Source organism: Mauremys mutica, chromosome 7 (genome assembly GCF_020497125.1).
Source record: "Mauremys mutica isolate MM-2020 ecotype Southern chromosome 7, ASM2049712v1, whole genome shotgun sequence".
Lineage (NCBI taxonomy): Eukaryota > Metazoa > Chordata > Testudines > Geoemydidae > Mauremys > Mauremys mutica.
Window position 1 is genome coordinate 101,530,485 of NC_059078.1, and position 16,174 is coordinate 101,546,658.

Genomic DNA, 16,174 nt, shown 5'->3' on the forward strand with positions numbered 1-16,174 from the left:
TCCGTGGAGAAAGAAGCGGTTTGGGACTATTTAGAAAAGCTGGACGAGCACAAGTCCATGGGGTCGGATGCGCTGCATCTGAGAGTGCTAAAGGAGTTGGCGGATGTGATTGCAGAGCCGTTGGCCATTATCTTTGAAAACTCATGGCGATCAGGGGAGGTCCCGGATGACTGCAAAAAGGCTATTGTAGTGCCCATCTTTAAAAAAGGAAGGAAGAGGATCCGGGGAACTACAGGCCAGTCAGCCTCACCTCAGTTCCTGGAAAAATCATGGAGCAGGTCCTCAAGGAATCAATTCTGAAGCACTTAGACGAGAGGAAAGTGATCAGGAACAGTCAGCATGGATTCACCAAGGGCAAGTCATGCCTGACTAACCTAATTGCCTTCTATGATGAGATAACTGGCTCTGTGGATGAGGGGAAAACCGTGGACATGTTATTCCTTGACTTTAGCAAAGCTTTTGATACGGTCTCCCACAGTATTCTTGCTGGCAAGTTAAAGAAGTATGAGCTGGATGAATGGACTATAAGGTGAACAGAAAGCTGGCCAGATCATTGGGCTCAACAGGTAGTGATCAATGGCTCCATGTCTAGTTGGCAGCCGGTATCAAGCGGAGTGCCCCAAGGGTCGGTACTGGGGCCGGTTTTGTTCAATATCTTCATTAATGATCTGGAGGATGGCATGGACTGCATCCTCAGCAAGTTTGCAGATGACACTAAACTCCGACGAAGTGGGTATTCACCCACGAAAGCTCAATGCTCCAAAATGTCTGTTAGTCTATAAGGTGCCACAAGACTCTTTGCTGCTTTTACAGATCCAGACTAACACGGCTACCCCTCTGATACTCTCCAGGATCCACATCCAATTTTGAGATTCGCATCCATCCCCAGGCCCTTGAATCCTTTTCTCAGTCTATCCGCCTGGCTAACGCCAGTTCTTTCCCTGCATCTCAGTTCCTTATCAGAACTATCAGATCTATTTCCCCTCCCCGACCATGTCCTTCTCGAAACCCCAATGATTCTCTGTCCTGGTCTCCTTGCCCAGCCAGTACCCATTCTCTCCCAGGATCCTCATTTAATCTTAGTCTCCCCTTAAAATACTTAAAATTTCCCTCCCCAACTCCCAGTCCCAGTGTCTTTACCTACCCAGTCACAGTCTCTCTCAGCTCTCGGACTGAGTCTCCTTTCCCAACCAGCTCCAGTTCCCCCACATACCCAGCTCCCAGTCCTAGACTCTGCTCTAGTTTCCTGGGTCCTTGCCACATCAGTCCCAGTCTCCTCTTTCAACTCCCATTTGTCCTCTCCCCCTCTGCTATATTCTAGTCCCAGTCTCCCTTTAAATTTCTTGCCCCAATCTACTTCTGCCCTGCAGGTCCAGCTTGTATCACCTCTGCATGTGAATCAGACCGCTTCCGGTTCCATGGGCCCAGGGATGGGGGCATAGGAGACAGTACCCTTGTTCTCAGTTCAGGTCCCCAGACCAAGAATTGCCAGCAGCTGCCCAGAGCTGCCATTGTAGGGAAAGTTCTGCTCAGGCTGGGGCTGGGGTATGTCCAGTGCAAATGGAACCTTTAGGGAATTTAGCTGCTAAAATTGAAGAAGACCCTACTGAGAGTGTGTGAACTCAAGATTTTTCAAAGGTGTACATCTTGGCCAAATGTAGGCTGCTTTTCCTGGGGATACTAAAATGCACATCCCTGACAAAAGACTATTCCCTGCCAAAGTTCAAGGCCCTGATTCAAAGCAGAGGGGTGCTAGAAAAGGTCTCAATTTTTTAAATATGGGCAAATCAACAATTTCCCTAGCTTTGTTCTGAGAAATGGCTGAACAATTTTGGCTGAAATTTTCCCAAGACTTTAGCGTGATGGAAATATGTAGTGTGGAAAATATCTGCCCAAACAGATAAAATTTGGCAAAGTTGTTATGTGTAAGTGAAAAGACGGTCTTAAGTGTGAAATAACCTTAACAGGCAGTTCTACCAGTTGTGCCTATAATGAAGTGCCATACTACTTGCTCTTGGATGCTCGAGGCTCTTTTTTCTAGGAGTAGCATAGTGCTGCAGTTATGTCACTGATACTTGTGGGAGTGGCTTGACTTTAAGCTATATATGTAATTATATGTATTAATGATTCGTATATTCAGAAATACTGAGGCCAAACCTGAAAATTAATGCAGTGTATGTTGGAACATGTTATCACATATACTGAGCCTAATCTGCCATTAATAAATAAGGCAACTAAAACTTCTTACAAGACAGTGCTAATATTGGTGATATTCCATGGTGGTCTATATCCTGGTAACAAATCCATCTGCCCTCCCCTTCCCTGACCAGGTGCATAGCTAAAGAAATACATTTGGAGATTTACACACTACTGGTCTTCTGTTATCATAGTCAATCAATAAGAACAATTTAGAGCAGTGGTAACCTCTTCATGCATACTTCCGTTGTCCCTAGGGATCAATATACTCAGTATCACAGCTGGCTGGTGAGAAGTAACGAGACTATGATAACAAAAAGGCAAGCTTTCCAATTTTTTTTCTCAGATTGTGCCAAAACATCACACTTTTGTGTCTACTCCAATGGAAAAAAAATACCTAGTTACACATACAACAACACTGTATTTGATTTTACAGGACTCTGCCTCATACAAATTATAGCATCTTCTCTATGACTTCTTGCTCCTCAACTCTAGCTTTCTTTGTGATACTATTTTCCCTTTCTTCAAAGCAACTGTACTAGACATGCGAGAGTTGAGCTCTCCTTTCTTGAAATAAGAGTCACAGATATTTAGAAATGGCTCAAAGTTTTCTTGGATTTCTCCAGAATAGTATTGTCATTTTAAAAATTCTTGTTTTTTGTTTGTTTATGGTTGATGCTTAATCACTGTTAAAATTATGGGGACATGATCAGGTTTAAAAAAATCACATTTATTTAAAAACCCCACATTTATTACCAGTCTTACTAACAATACTGGAGATTATAAAATTATTTCAATTTCTTTTCATCCTTCCTGATATTTATCTTTTAACTGAGCAATGAAATCAGACTAATCACTTTCACATTTTGTTCAAGTCAGTTTTTAGTTAGTGTCAATTCCCCCTCATGTAGGGGTACTTTTCAAAGGTGTGAAGCCAAGATTTATTTAGTTTTTGTTATGGTAAAATTTCAGAACAGTTTACTTGGGCTTAGTGCTCAAAAATAGCTACAAACTGAAGTTCTACAAACAAGTCTATGTTAGAAGGCACTCTAGTTTATTACAAAAAGAACAGGAGTACTTGTGGCACCTTAAAGACTAACAAATTTATTTTAGTATGAGCTTTCGTGAGCTGCAGCTCACTTCTTCGGATGCACTATTACACTATTCTGAAATCAACTATGCAAATATGGGACCAGTTGAATCCAGATGATGGGATATTTACAGACAGTAGAGCAGTAGCAGCATGCAACCTGTAAGGTGTCACTATTCATACTGGTAACTGAGGGGATACAGGAAGAGCTGTAAAACTTTATAGCAGGATCAAAATATATATGTATATATACACACACACACAATCACATACACACACACTCTTGCACTAATAACAATTACATTTTAGCCATCAATTAAATAAGTGGACTGTATATATATCTTACCTGGGTGGAAATGAGATGTCCAGTTCATACAATTTGTCTTTAAAGACAGACAGCTCTTTGTCAAATTCTAAAAGCTATAAAAAATAAAATAGAATTAAACAACTTGTTTTCTTAATCAAACTGCAATCATTTAAATTTTTTCTGGTATTACTGAATGATTTAATGATCACATACTTTAGTAATATATCTTATTTGGAGCATACATCCTTACAGAAGAAATGTCAGTACTAGGTCAATGTAAAACAATTCAATATTCTGATGAAAAGGCATTCTATCAAAAAATAAAATAAAATCCTTCTTCATGATCTCAGTGAAACAGGTAACTTTTGCTCTTTAAACAGAGCTACCTCATGCACATTTACTATTTCAAGATTAGTTTAGATTTTCAAATTTCATTAGCAATCTTTTCAGAGATAAAACTGATTAACACCTTTAAAAATGCATAGCAAATTGATATACTAATCAAGCCACAAAATATGTCAGTAAAAGTACAATATAGGATATTTTTAACCCAGATAAGAAGGTACAGCAAACACAAGGATGTGGAAATCATTCCTCCTAAACAAAGGCAAGCAATATTTTTGCATAGCTATTTTTGCGCGGTATAGGTTAGATGGCAGAAAGAAGTTTGTGTGCCAGAGGCATTACATAATATTTAACAGACACATTTATAAGCCTAGGTTTAATGTACTGTTTATACAAGTCCTTGTCAAATTTATTTTCCTTTAGAACACTGCAAAGAAAATAATATCTGTAGTCTTTATTCATAAACACAAACCTGTGAATAAAAGTCCATGATGATAGTGTGTGTTAAAAGAATAACCATCCTGATGGACATAAACAACCTTATTTCAGAACCAGAGTTGGTGTTAAATCTGACATGCAAGTGAATTAGTGAGTAAAAAAAGCTCATAATCTGCACTGTTACTGACCATCGCTCTGAGTAAGTGCCACTTTCTATTTTGACAAGCTTGTCATCAAAATAGCACCCTTTATGATGGCTGTGTGTTTACCCACTGTTCACTAATAATTAATCATGTCCCATCTCACAGCTGTGCTGATATCATTGTATGAATGGCAGAGGTTCCGAAAGAAATTAGATTGTGTCCCTCTTTCCTCTCTGCCACCTCATAAATCATTCCTGAAATGTGCAATTAGCAGCTACTTGTTCACATTAATTATCTGTGTGAAAAGCAGCTACCTGAACCACCTGCATTGCTGATTAGCTACCTCCCTGTGGTCCACCTATTTTTCCTTCAGTGTTGCCTAGAATCTATTTATGTATCTGTCTACATGTACGCATGTGAACATGAAAGCATTAGTAACTCCATGTTTTCGTGTTTGTATTCACCAGTTTGTACAATGGTGTGTTGAGAAACATGTCACAACAAATGCCATTTTGAGATACTTTGTACAAGTTTTAATATTTGGACAAATCTCTAGACACACAGTTATCCATTTTTATACATGATTTTTGGAAGAATGTTTACAAATGTGTGTGTGAATTTATCGTACATACATAAATATGGGGCCTAAACCTGTAAACTTTATGCATGTTAAGTAATTTTTCTCATATGAGTAGTCTCATTGACTTCATGGGCCTAACTATGCGGGTAAAATTACTCAACATGCATGTTTGCAGGATCAAATCCTATATTTAAGTATGTACAGGTGTGTTATATCTATCGACTCTATCTGTACAGTATATACACATCCACACCTACACACACTGTTAACAGCTTTTTCTTGCTCCAAAAATTGCCAGATAATCAGTGACACTAATTACTAAATTTGAATCCAATTTAAAGAACCAAACCAATCAACCAACCAACACTCCTCCCAAATGGTAATCAGAAAATCCCTTCTAAAAATGTATGTTTTAGAGAATTTAATTTTCTACTTTTCTCCAATAAAATCATAATATAAGGGAAAAAAACAGTTGGGAGGAAAGAGGGTTACTATTGAAGTCTGAAGAATGAAAAAACTGAGTAAATGAACAATGCTGAGGATGTTAAATAACTGCATTGTCCTCTCATATTGACTCAAACATTCTAAACTTTGTATATCCAGATTATTTTTGTTATGATATTTGGGAACGGACTGGAGACCAAAGGATTAAGTGGTTAGACACATAGGTAAGAGCTACTTCTCAGTAACATCTGAAGAGATCTCTGGTGTTTTTATGTACTGTTGGTGGTTGCTTGTTTAGTTATGTGCTATGTACTGCAGATAAGCTGCTGACATTGCTGTGATTCAGATGACTGATAGCAGGAACAAGAGTGTATTGTACACTAGAGGCTCTATGCATCTCCCGAGTTTTAACAAGCAGTGATATGTCTTTAACATAGTTAACAATAGTTAACAATAAAAGCAAAAAGTAATGACAACGTGGTAGGATGCAAACAAACAACTTGGTTGCTAACATATTATTAAGAACTGTTTGGAGATTGCTTAGAACAGCTGGGGAAGACTCAACTGCAAAAGAAAACACAGTTTAAAAGGCACATTTTTACTTCAATGAATTATTTCTGGATGCAGTAATACCTTTCTGCATTTGAAATATGTTAAACTAATTTATTCATTTAATGAAATTACTTATTTTTCTCTAGGTGCTTATTAAAGAAAGCCCACATTTCTTCTACTCTGTCTCCAATATCCACACCTTTATGCTCGAGCAGTGTCCCCCAGTAGCAAATAGCTGCTTTGGATACTCCTGGTCTGTGGAAGAGGATGACAGTGTGTTCAATATATTCATGAATTTCTTGTGGGAACTCTACTTGGGCTTCTCTCTTCTTTGTCAGGGACCCACTACAGACACAGATGTGTGTAGTGTATATTTCAGATTTTGTAGTGCTTTTATTTTTAGCAAATTATAACTGATTTCTTAGAAGTAAAATTGTTGTAAATGGTGTTTTCCTTGAATTATATAAAAGCCTGGTCCCTTTCCAAGTTCTTTGCCCCAAAGAATAAACTGACAGTTAATGAAAGACTGTAGAGCTCAACAGACCCCAGACAAAACTTTAAACACTGCAAACCACTGTAAAAGTTTAAATCCAACTCAGTAAGAGAAAGGATTTGGAGCAGGGCATCTTTTTGTTCTGTGTTTGTACTATGCCTAGAACAATGGGGTCCTGGCCCTTGGCTGGGGCTTCTAGGTTCTATTGTAATACAAATTATTATTATTAATCATAATAATTAGGGGCACAACCCTCTGAGTGCCTTTAATGTCATTGGGAACTGGGCCCCTATTTTTAATTATTTATCTCTGTATTTTAAAAGGATGAACCAGTTATATTGCTATGCACAATGATTCTGAGGATGATCATAGTTGTTTTCATAGTGTGCATTAAATGGTGTTGTGAATAATTTCACTGCAGTAATAGTGACCTTTGTTTAAATATAGCTGTAGTTCATCCTACATGTTTTGAAGATGACAAAGAAATTCAGTTGAAAGCCTGAAAATCAATATATTGCCCCATTTAATTTACTCATTGTAACATTATCCTTGAGAACCAAGCCTTTTAGGTGTTATATGGAGTGCTGGGGTAATTTGAGCAATTACAACGGGGTTTCAAGTATTATAGTTGGAAGCTGATACAGGGACGGCATGACACAGGCAGCCAGTTTCATAGGTAGGGTACATTATTCCACACAAACTTGACCTTATATACTTTATACATATGGTTGAAAGATACATGGCTAATTCTCTACTGGTATAATCCCACTGATAGCAAAGGAGTTACATAACAGAATATTTGATTTACAAAGTCTAGTATGACTATTTAATCACAAGATTTCTATAAGTTGGATGGTATAAACCATTCATGATGGATAATTTGCCTGTATTTCCCTAGCCTCATGTCCACTCACATGTATACAAATGGACCTCAGTGAATATATACAGTATGCATATGTGTGCACACAGTAGATACACTGATGTATAAGTGTGAGATACAGCTCAGATTGTAGCACATCATGGTTTTTTGAACTGATGGATTTATTTATGTGAGTTTGCAGTTTGGAGTTGCTGTACTTCCACTTAGCTTTCTTCTTGAGTCAAAATTCTGAGGTCCTAAATCAGTTTTTACATAATCCTTACTCAGGCAAACTCCCACTGACATATATGGTGAGGAAGTGAGTTAAAATTTAAGGACTGCAGAATTTGGGCCTTTGTAATTAATCAGTATTTTTGATGGGCCTTTTTGCAAGCACATAGGTGCTTCAATTACTTGTTACATAAACATGATGTAACTAACAAATCTGCGCCAGTTTTTCACAATACTCATTTGCTTCCTTCTTGTAGCCACATTTCTTACCTTTTGTCTATTTGTGTCTTTAGACTGGAAACCCTACAGAATAGGGATGGTCTCCTTTTTGTATTTGTACCACACCCAGCACAATGTACAATCCTGATTGGGGCCTTCAGGTGTTATCATAATACAAATATTTACTGCTATTGCTAACATGGTGACCACTTTATTTAATAATGAAATACAGCCACTCATAAGGTAGAACATGGCAGATGTATAACAACATCAGAAACACTATATTATACTAATTGAGATTTTGTCAAAGATGGATATTATTATCAAAGTTAGAATTTGGCCAGGACACTGAAGAGAAGATCTCTAGTTTTGCAAACATTGCCGGGGGATTTTTACTGACCATGGTGTTCGGGTACTTGGGTTTAAGTCTTACTCAAAAAATGTCAAGTACCAGAGGGGTAGCCGTGTTAGTCTGGATCTGTAAAAGCAGCAAAGAATCCTGTGGCACCTTATAGACTAACAGACGTTTTGTAGCATGAGCTTTCGTGGGTGAATACCCACTTCTTCGGATACCCACGAAAGCTCATGCTGCAAAACGTCTGTTAGTCTATAAGGTGCCACAGGATTCTTTGCTGCTTTCTCAAAAAATGGTACAACCAAGATAAAGTCCTCAATCATCCCACACTGGAACAATTATTAGAATGTGATTTAGAGGAAAGAACTCTACCTACTGGCTTTTCCCTTCAGGTTTTCAATCAAAGGCTGTGTCTACACTACGAGTTAGGGGTGTGATTCCCAGCTCACGTGAGCTAGCACACTAAAAGTACTAGTGTAGCTGTGATAGCATGGGCAGTGGTGATATGGGGTAGCCATTATGAGTGTGCACCCATGGAGTTCAGGTGGGTTTGTACTTGGTGCAGCTAGCCCATACTGATGCTGCCACTGCCTGTGCTTCCATGACTACACTACTATTTTTAATATGCTAGCTCAGAGGACAGCATGAGTACATCTACGTGAACTGGGAATTACACCCGAAATTCACAGTGTAGACATAGTCTACAAATGGCCACAGCCCCGACCTTGCTTAGTTAGTGAAATCTGACAAGTTCACAATCCAGTTGGCTCAAGTGCTAATTATATAACATTTGTCATGAAATATCTGGATGCATACCACATTAGCCTCAACGATGACTAATGTAACCAACCATATGATTTTCATTTTATTATTATTATTTGTATTATTGCAGTGCTTAGGAGCCCCAGTTATGGACCAGGATTCCATTGTGCTAGGCATTGTGCAAATACAGAACAAGATGATCCCTACCCCTTAACGAGTTTACACTCTAAGTCTTGTCTACACTAGAGGCACAGCTGCAGTGGTGTAGCTGTGCCACTGTAGTGTAGTTACTTACTACGGAAGCAGAACAGGTTCTACTGTCACTATGGTAAATCCATCTCTCCTAGAGGTGGTAGCTAAGTTGTCAGAAGAATTCTTTCGTTGACCTAGTATTGTCTACATCAGGATTTAGGATGGCTTAATTACATCGCATAGGGCGTGAAATTTTTCACAGCCCTGAGCGATGTAGTTAAGTCAACCTAACTCTGTAGTGTACAACAGCCCCAAGACAAGAGACAACAGAGTGGTACAGACAGATGGAGGGGGGAGCCAAGGAAACAATGAGACAATATTAATCAACATGAACCTGTGACTAATCTTTTTTTAAATATCATGATCAATACCACCATAAAAGCTTTATTCACATTGTAATAACTTATTTGTAAAAAAAAAAATTGGCTTAAAGCAAATTATTTCTGGTTACTGGGTATAATGAAGCCTCTTTGAACTTAAGAACAGCTGGACATATTTCAACAGTGAAAAAAAAAGGGGGGGTGAAGGAGAGGGACAAAATTTGCCTCTATAACAGTTATAATTCAATAAGCTTATTGATAACAAGTGCACTTCTAAAGCATCATGGAACATCCAATGGGTGCTTCATTTCAACCACTGACACATGCAAATGTTGAACGTACCCAAACAACTACTAGTCCCACCACTGATCTCCATACAAAACTTGCAGTAACTTCAATCAGAATTCTGTGTATAGAATGATGGCAGGATTGAGTTCCCACAGTTTATTATAGTGGCACTGCTGCAGCTCTGAGTGTTTCCACTATAAACTACGGTTTCCATGGGTTTACAAGAGGGCTGTTAAAAGTGACTGTGTTGCAGAGTCCTGGAGAGAGGTGGATTTTCTCTGCCCCCTCCTTTATAGCCTTTTCAAGTGAAACCAGTGTGGATCAGTCCCACGGTGGGTTGCAGAACCTGGGGAATGTGCACAGGAGTTGTATGCAGCAGAGCCCCACTCAGGTGCTCCCATGTACGACTGGGTAGCAGAGATATAGGGTTGGGCTAGGCTGGTGAATCCCTTGCTATGTAAATCCACTTGCTATTCCCTCTTATGGGGATGCAGTAGGTGAGTGTGGAGGGGTTGCAATTAGCTCTTTCAGTCCTGAAGCTGGTGTGATGACTGAAGAACAGCTCTCCTACAGCAGTTCAGGCTGTGCACTGGGACCAGGATTTTGGGCTAAGAGAGTATTTACATGGAATATTAAATTCAGAAATGATTTCGCTCGAATATTTAAAATGATCAAAGAATTTTAACACAGCTTAGCTAGTTAAAGAAACCATGTCAATTTTGCTGGCTTAGACTTAAGAGTAAAAAGGTACTGTGAAAAAGGTCAATGTCCACAGGGACACTGCTATGAGCTGCCTTCGCTAAAATCACAGAAGTATGAACCCTTTATAACAGGGCAACTTAATTCAGTCACTGGAGTAGAACAACGGCAATTACTCATCAAGACCTACAGACCAAAGTCAGAGCATTGTTAGATCAGAAGGTGATATTAGCAGCATTTATCAAATCTATCTGCAGCAACCACCAGAGAATTCACAGCTGTGAAAGGGAAATGAAGTTTCAGACAAAAAAAAAAAAAAGAGATGAGCACACAGAAACGACCTTAGAAAATTAAAATATGTGAAGTCTGGCCATTGTAACTCATGTAAAGTGCACACTCTTTAAAAGACTTGTGGAAAATATAAGCTTTCCAATCAAGAGGGAAATATTTGGGGAGTGATTCTGCAGTCCTTTCTCAAACCAAACTGCCAATGACTTCAAATAAAGACTTGGGGAAATAGTGGTCTCTCTGACTTGGGTATAAAACTCTCAAACACAGATTTGTCTAATCTGTTTACAGCAGGTGTTTTTCTAACTAAGAGTCAGTAAGATTGTCTGTTACTATACATTTTGAATCTTCTTTAAATTTCTTCCTCAAAAGAGAAAATATCACAAAACGGTAGCCAGCACTCGTGTGACAACGTTTTTACAGGAAAAGCCTCTGTAACTTATCCTGTAATGTTACTATTACATGTAAATGTTTATTAGCCACAGTTTTTGTATATCAGTATTGTAGTGGTAACACTATAGTTCAGGCTGAGCTGGGCCAGTTCATATTAAAGGCCAAAATCAGACTTGAGCCCAAATCACCAACTTCCATCAAAATGCTATGGCAAGAGGATCATTAAGAAGTCATCAAGTCCAACTCCCTGCACTGTGGCAAGACCAAGTAAACTCAGACCATCCCTGACAGGTGTTTGTCAAACATGTTTTTAAAAATCTCCAATGATGAGGATTCCACAACATCCCGTGGAAGCCTATTCCCTTAAATAACCTTATAGTTAGAAAGTTTTTCCTAATATTTAACCAAAATCTCCTTTGCTGCAGATTAAGCCCATTACTTCTTGTCCTACTTTCAGTGGACATGGAGAACAATTGATCAGAATTGTCTTTATAACAGCCCATAACATATCTGAAGACTATTACAAGGTCCCCCATCAGTTTTCTTTTCTCAAGACTAAACATGGCCAGTTTCTAACATTTCCTCTTAGGTCAGGTTTTCAAAACCGTTTATCATTTTTATTGCTCTCCTCTGGACTTTCTCCAGTTTATCCACATCTTTACTAAAGTGTGGCACCCAGAACTGGACAGTACTCCAGCAGAGGCCTCACCAGTGCCGAGCAATACAGGACAATTATCTCCCATGGCTTACATATGACTCCTGTTAATACATCCCAGAATGTTATTAGCCTTTTTTGCAACTGCATCACATTGATGACACATATTCAATTTGTATCCATTATGACCCTCATATCCTTTCAGCAGTACTACCACCTAGCCAGTTACTCCCATTTTGTAGTTGCGCATTTGATTTTTCCTTCCTAAGTGTAGTACTTTGCACTTGTCTTTATTGAATGTCATCTTGTTGATTTCAGACCAATTCTCTACATTTGTTGAAGTCATTTTGAATTCTAATCCTGTCCTCCAAAGTGCATGCAACCTTGCCAAGCCTGGTGCCATCAGCAATTTTTTTAAAGCATACTCTCCACTCCATTATCCATATCATTAATGAAATTACTCAATAGTTTCAGACCCAGGAATGAGGTCTGCAGGACCTCTCTAGCTATGCACTCCCAGTTTGACAGAGAACCACTGATACTTACATGTTGAGTACGGTCTTTCAGCCAGTTATGCCCCTACCTAATTGTAATTTCATCTAGACCCTATTTCCCTAGTTTGCTCATGAGAATGTTGTGGAATTGTGTCAAAAGCCTTACTAAAATCATGTCTACTGCTTCCACCCGCCCGCTCCCTCCCGCCCATGCACTAGGCCAGTAACCTTGTCAAAGAAGGAAATTAGGTTGCTGTGGTATGATTTGTTCTTGACAAATCCATGCCGGCTAGTCCTTATCACGCTATTTTCCTCCTGGTGTTTATAAACTGATTATTTAATAATCTGTTGCAGTATCATTCCAGGAATCGAAGTTAGGTTGACTAGTTTGTAATTCTCCAGGTCTTCTTTGTTCCCCCTTTTAAAGATAAGTTCTATGTATGCCCTGCTCTGGTCCTTTGGGATTTCACGTGTACTCCATGAGTTTACCTGTAGGAAAAGGGTTTTGAGGGGAACTGCCACTTATAGAGCTTTCCTAAGGTTATGCCATGGGAGGGTTGTGTGCGCAGGAGGCCAGGGTCATCTGCATGGCAGCTCCATGTGTCTGCACTGTCTCTGGGGCTCTCTCCCTGGCTCCTCTGGAAGTTCCCCCAATGTGAAAAGGGCTGGGTAAGTGTGACAGTAATCCCGGGGTGTATTAACTGTCTGCAAGCTTCTCTGCTGTTGTCCTGTCTCTCTTATCAAGCCGTTCTCTCTTATCAATAGAAGCTGGTCCAATAAAAGATATTATCTCATCTACTTTGTCTCTCTAATATCCCGGAACCGACACAGCTATAACTACACTACAGACATAGATTTTTAGAGTAATTTCCATAGAGCTCTATTGGTTACATCCTTTTAAAATTCTGTAATACTCTTCCATAAGGATCTTGGCACCATTTTTCCTTATCTATTTCCCCACATCCCCCCTCCTCTGATGCACATCCCTGCCCTTCCCTGAGAGTGCTTTGTAAGGTCCAGCCTGAGGTTGGAATAAATGGTGCCACAGAGGTGGATGACATCTCTCTGTATGAGATGGGAGACTACATACAGCATAGTGCAGAGGAATGTGCTTACGGCTCAGCAATATGGTCCTAGTTCCCATATGGACCCATCAGGAAAGCACCTTTATTCAGGAAAACACTGAAGGATGTACTTAACTCCAAATGTGTGCTCAAGTGTTTTCCTGATTCAGGGCCTATGAGCAACCTCTATCCCTGCTATTGGACTCCTGAGTCATCTCAGGACCTATATGTAAATCTGTGGTAGAGATCATCCTCAAATCAAGGGATCACTGATGATGATGTTGATCCCTGCTGTGAACTGAGCACTGATGAATGTGGGGGAAAGCGGGCAGGACATGGGGTTAGAACCGTTGGTGTTAGGGTGTGGCTATAGTACAAGTACGAGGACAATTTGATGAATGCAAATTACGTATATTGTGGGATTTTCAGTTATTCTTAATGGCAGCCAGGAGTAATGGTTTATTCAAGTGTGCTTAAGAGCTACTGCACAAGAAATTGAGAGAAGGGGCAGCATGAGGGCCAGCCACTGACAGAAATGCTTTGGAAAGATTCACATGATACACTAACCCTCCCTAGCAGCCATTCAGTACCTCATGATGTATACTAGACACTGTTTTCCCTGGTCCTCCAGCCTGTACACACACTTCTCTATTGGGTTGTAGGTAACAAGCACTATGCTCAGCAATGTACTGCTAGCTCAGAACTGCTGTCAATACCCTGATCTACATCAGATAGGATCCACTCCTCATTTTATTTTGGGATAAGTTCAAAAGAAAGTGCTTCATTTCAGAACTTGAATTTTGGCACGGCCTTTAAGTAGTTCTCAAGAAGGAACTTTAAATTCTCTCTTCCCAGATCTCTGAGCTCAGGGTTAAACAAAAAATAGTCCAAGGTATTCTAAAATGCAGCCTGGCCACTTGCATCTTTTAAACAGAGGCACAAAATACAAAGACTACAGGACCCATCATTCAATGCTCCATCTTCATTTCATCAGAGCCACTACAAAGGGGTCAGTATTATCTGCTCCACTGTATACAAACTAGGTGAGAGTTCAGGTTTTTGGGCCATGTTTGAATATCCCTATTCTAACTCCTAAAGACGTCTACTCAAAAGTGTATATCCCTTACTCTAGGTAGCTGCTGTTGAATAAAAAAAAATTACATTAATATTGCAATCTTTCCAAATCAGGCTCAGAGTCAAAATGAACATTTTTGTGTATAGCTTGATCTTAATAAGGTCCTCATCCTGTAATTGAATCTATAGGTCCCTGTGCCTACATGGAGCCCCTTGATTTCAAGGGTCTGATCCTGTAAAGCCTTACTTCCATGAATAGCTCTTTCAAGGCTATTTGCTGGAACAGACACTTAGATTATTTATATTGTAACACTTGTGATGGCAATTCAATTGCACTGTATTTATACATACACAGTATATCCTATTATAGATGCATACACAAAATACAAGTCTGAACAGAAATTAACTTTTAGAAAAAGATTTATAAGTAGGAGATTCCTAATCAAAGTTTGATAGATTTACTGTACATGTCTATTAATTTTTAAATGTCTCTGGTAATAAAATACAACATGAATTTAGGAAATTAGCACTGTGGAATGTACTGTGCTGTACATGGGGATTTGGGGATTGCAATTTTATACAGGCATAAAAATGTAGGAATTATATACATTACTTATGGGGATCTAAAAAAAATACACATTAGCTGAACAAAGACTTTGGTCCAGATTCGGCAGTCTTTACTCAGGCAACTTTCCCATTGTTGTTAATGAGAATTTTATCTAAGGACTACACTATTGGGCTTTCGGGATAATTGGGTATACACAAATGTGCTTCTGTGCTACAGAATACAGTGTTATCTTATATGCAGTTCAGTTTAAAAAAATTACCTGGACATCAAAATATGTCAGTTGGATTAAATTGACTATGTGCCAGAGTCCAGACTTCAAATATGGACACAAGAGTTTCCCTCATTTGACTATATTAATCCAAGGACAGATGGAATGCTTTAGAACAGCATTCAACACTGCTGCATGTACACATGGACTGGTTTTGATTCTTAAAAGTAGTAGACAGAAAAGCACAGTGGAGCAAAGAATCATTAGGCACTATTGGTAATTTCGTGACTGTGGAAGACCAGTCTTGTACTGATGTGACACCCTGATGTATTGTAGAAAGAGACACCCTGATGTATTGTAGAAAGAGACATATTTTAATTGTATTTAACTGCTTCCCAAACATTTACTGACTTTGCATTTGTTAGTGGAATGTATTGGTCAGATCATAAGATTTCCTCCATCCATTGTCCCCATTTTGGACTTTTAGAACCTATCCCACTGCACACCAACTGAGTACTGAATTGAGCTAACAAAAATCCAAGCAGGTGAACAGTGTTTTCAAGTGAAGGAGGGATGCATTATGTCATTTTCTCATTTATATTATGTGAAAAACAGTCACCTCAGAGTACAGCTTTAAATTAAGAAGATTGCTCTGACAGATTCAGGTGTATAGGTTCCCCTCTCCCCCAGTCCTCGGCAACTGTGATCCTGAGCAATCAATTTCCTTTCTCTATCTTAATTTGCCCCTTATACATCATATTCAAGATTTTATCTGGACAGGGGCTAGGTGGCTCAGTGGATAAACCTCTGCCTTTTCACCTCTGGGATCATGGTTCAAGTCAAATCCTGATGAAATG

The 16,174-nt window shown here is 39.2% G+C and overlaps 1 protein-coding gene across 5 annotated transcripts in view; it reads right to left on the minus strand.

Moving 5' to 3' along the window:
• Window positions 1–16,174, minus strand: part of INPP5A (inositol polyphosphate-5-phosphatase A) — a 415,177-nt gene that overhangs the window by 29,018 nt on the left and 369,985 nt on the right. For all 5 annotated transcript variants that reach the window (XM_045024848.1, XM_045024849.1, XM_045024853.1 and 2 more), the window contains one exon: window positions 3,633–3,706. In XM_045024848.1, coding sequence (XP_044880783.1) covers window positions 3,633–3,706 — 74 coding nt within the window. The remainder of the gene's footprint in view (window positions 1–3,632; window positions 3,707–16,174) is intronic.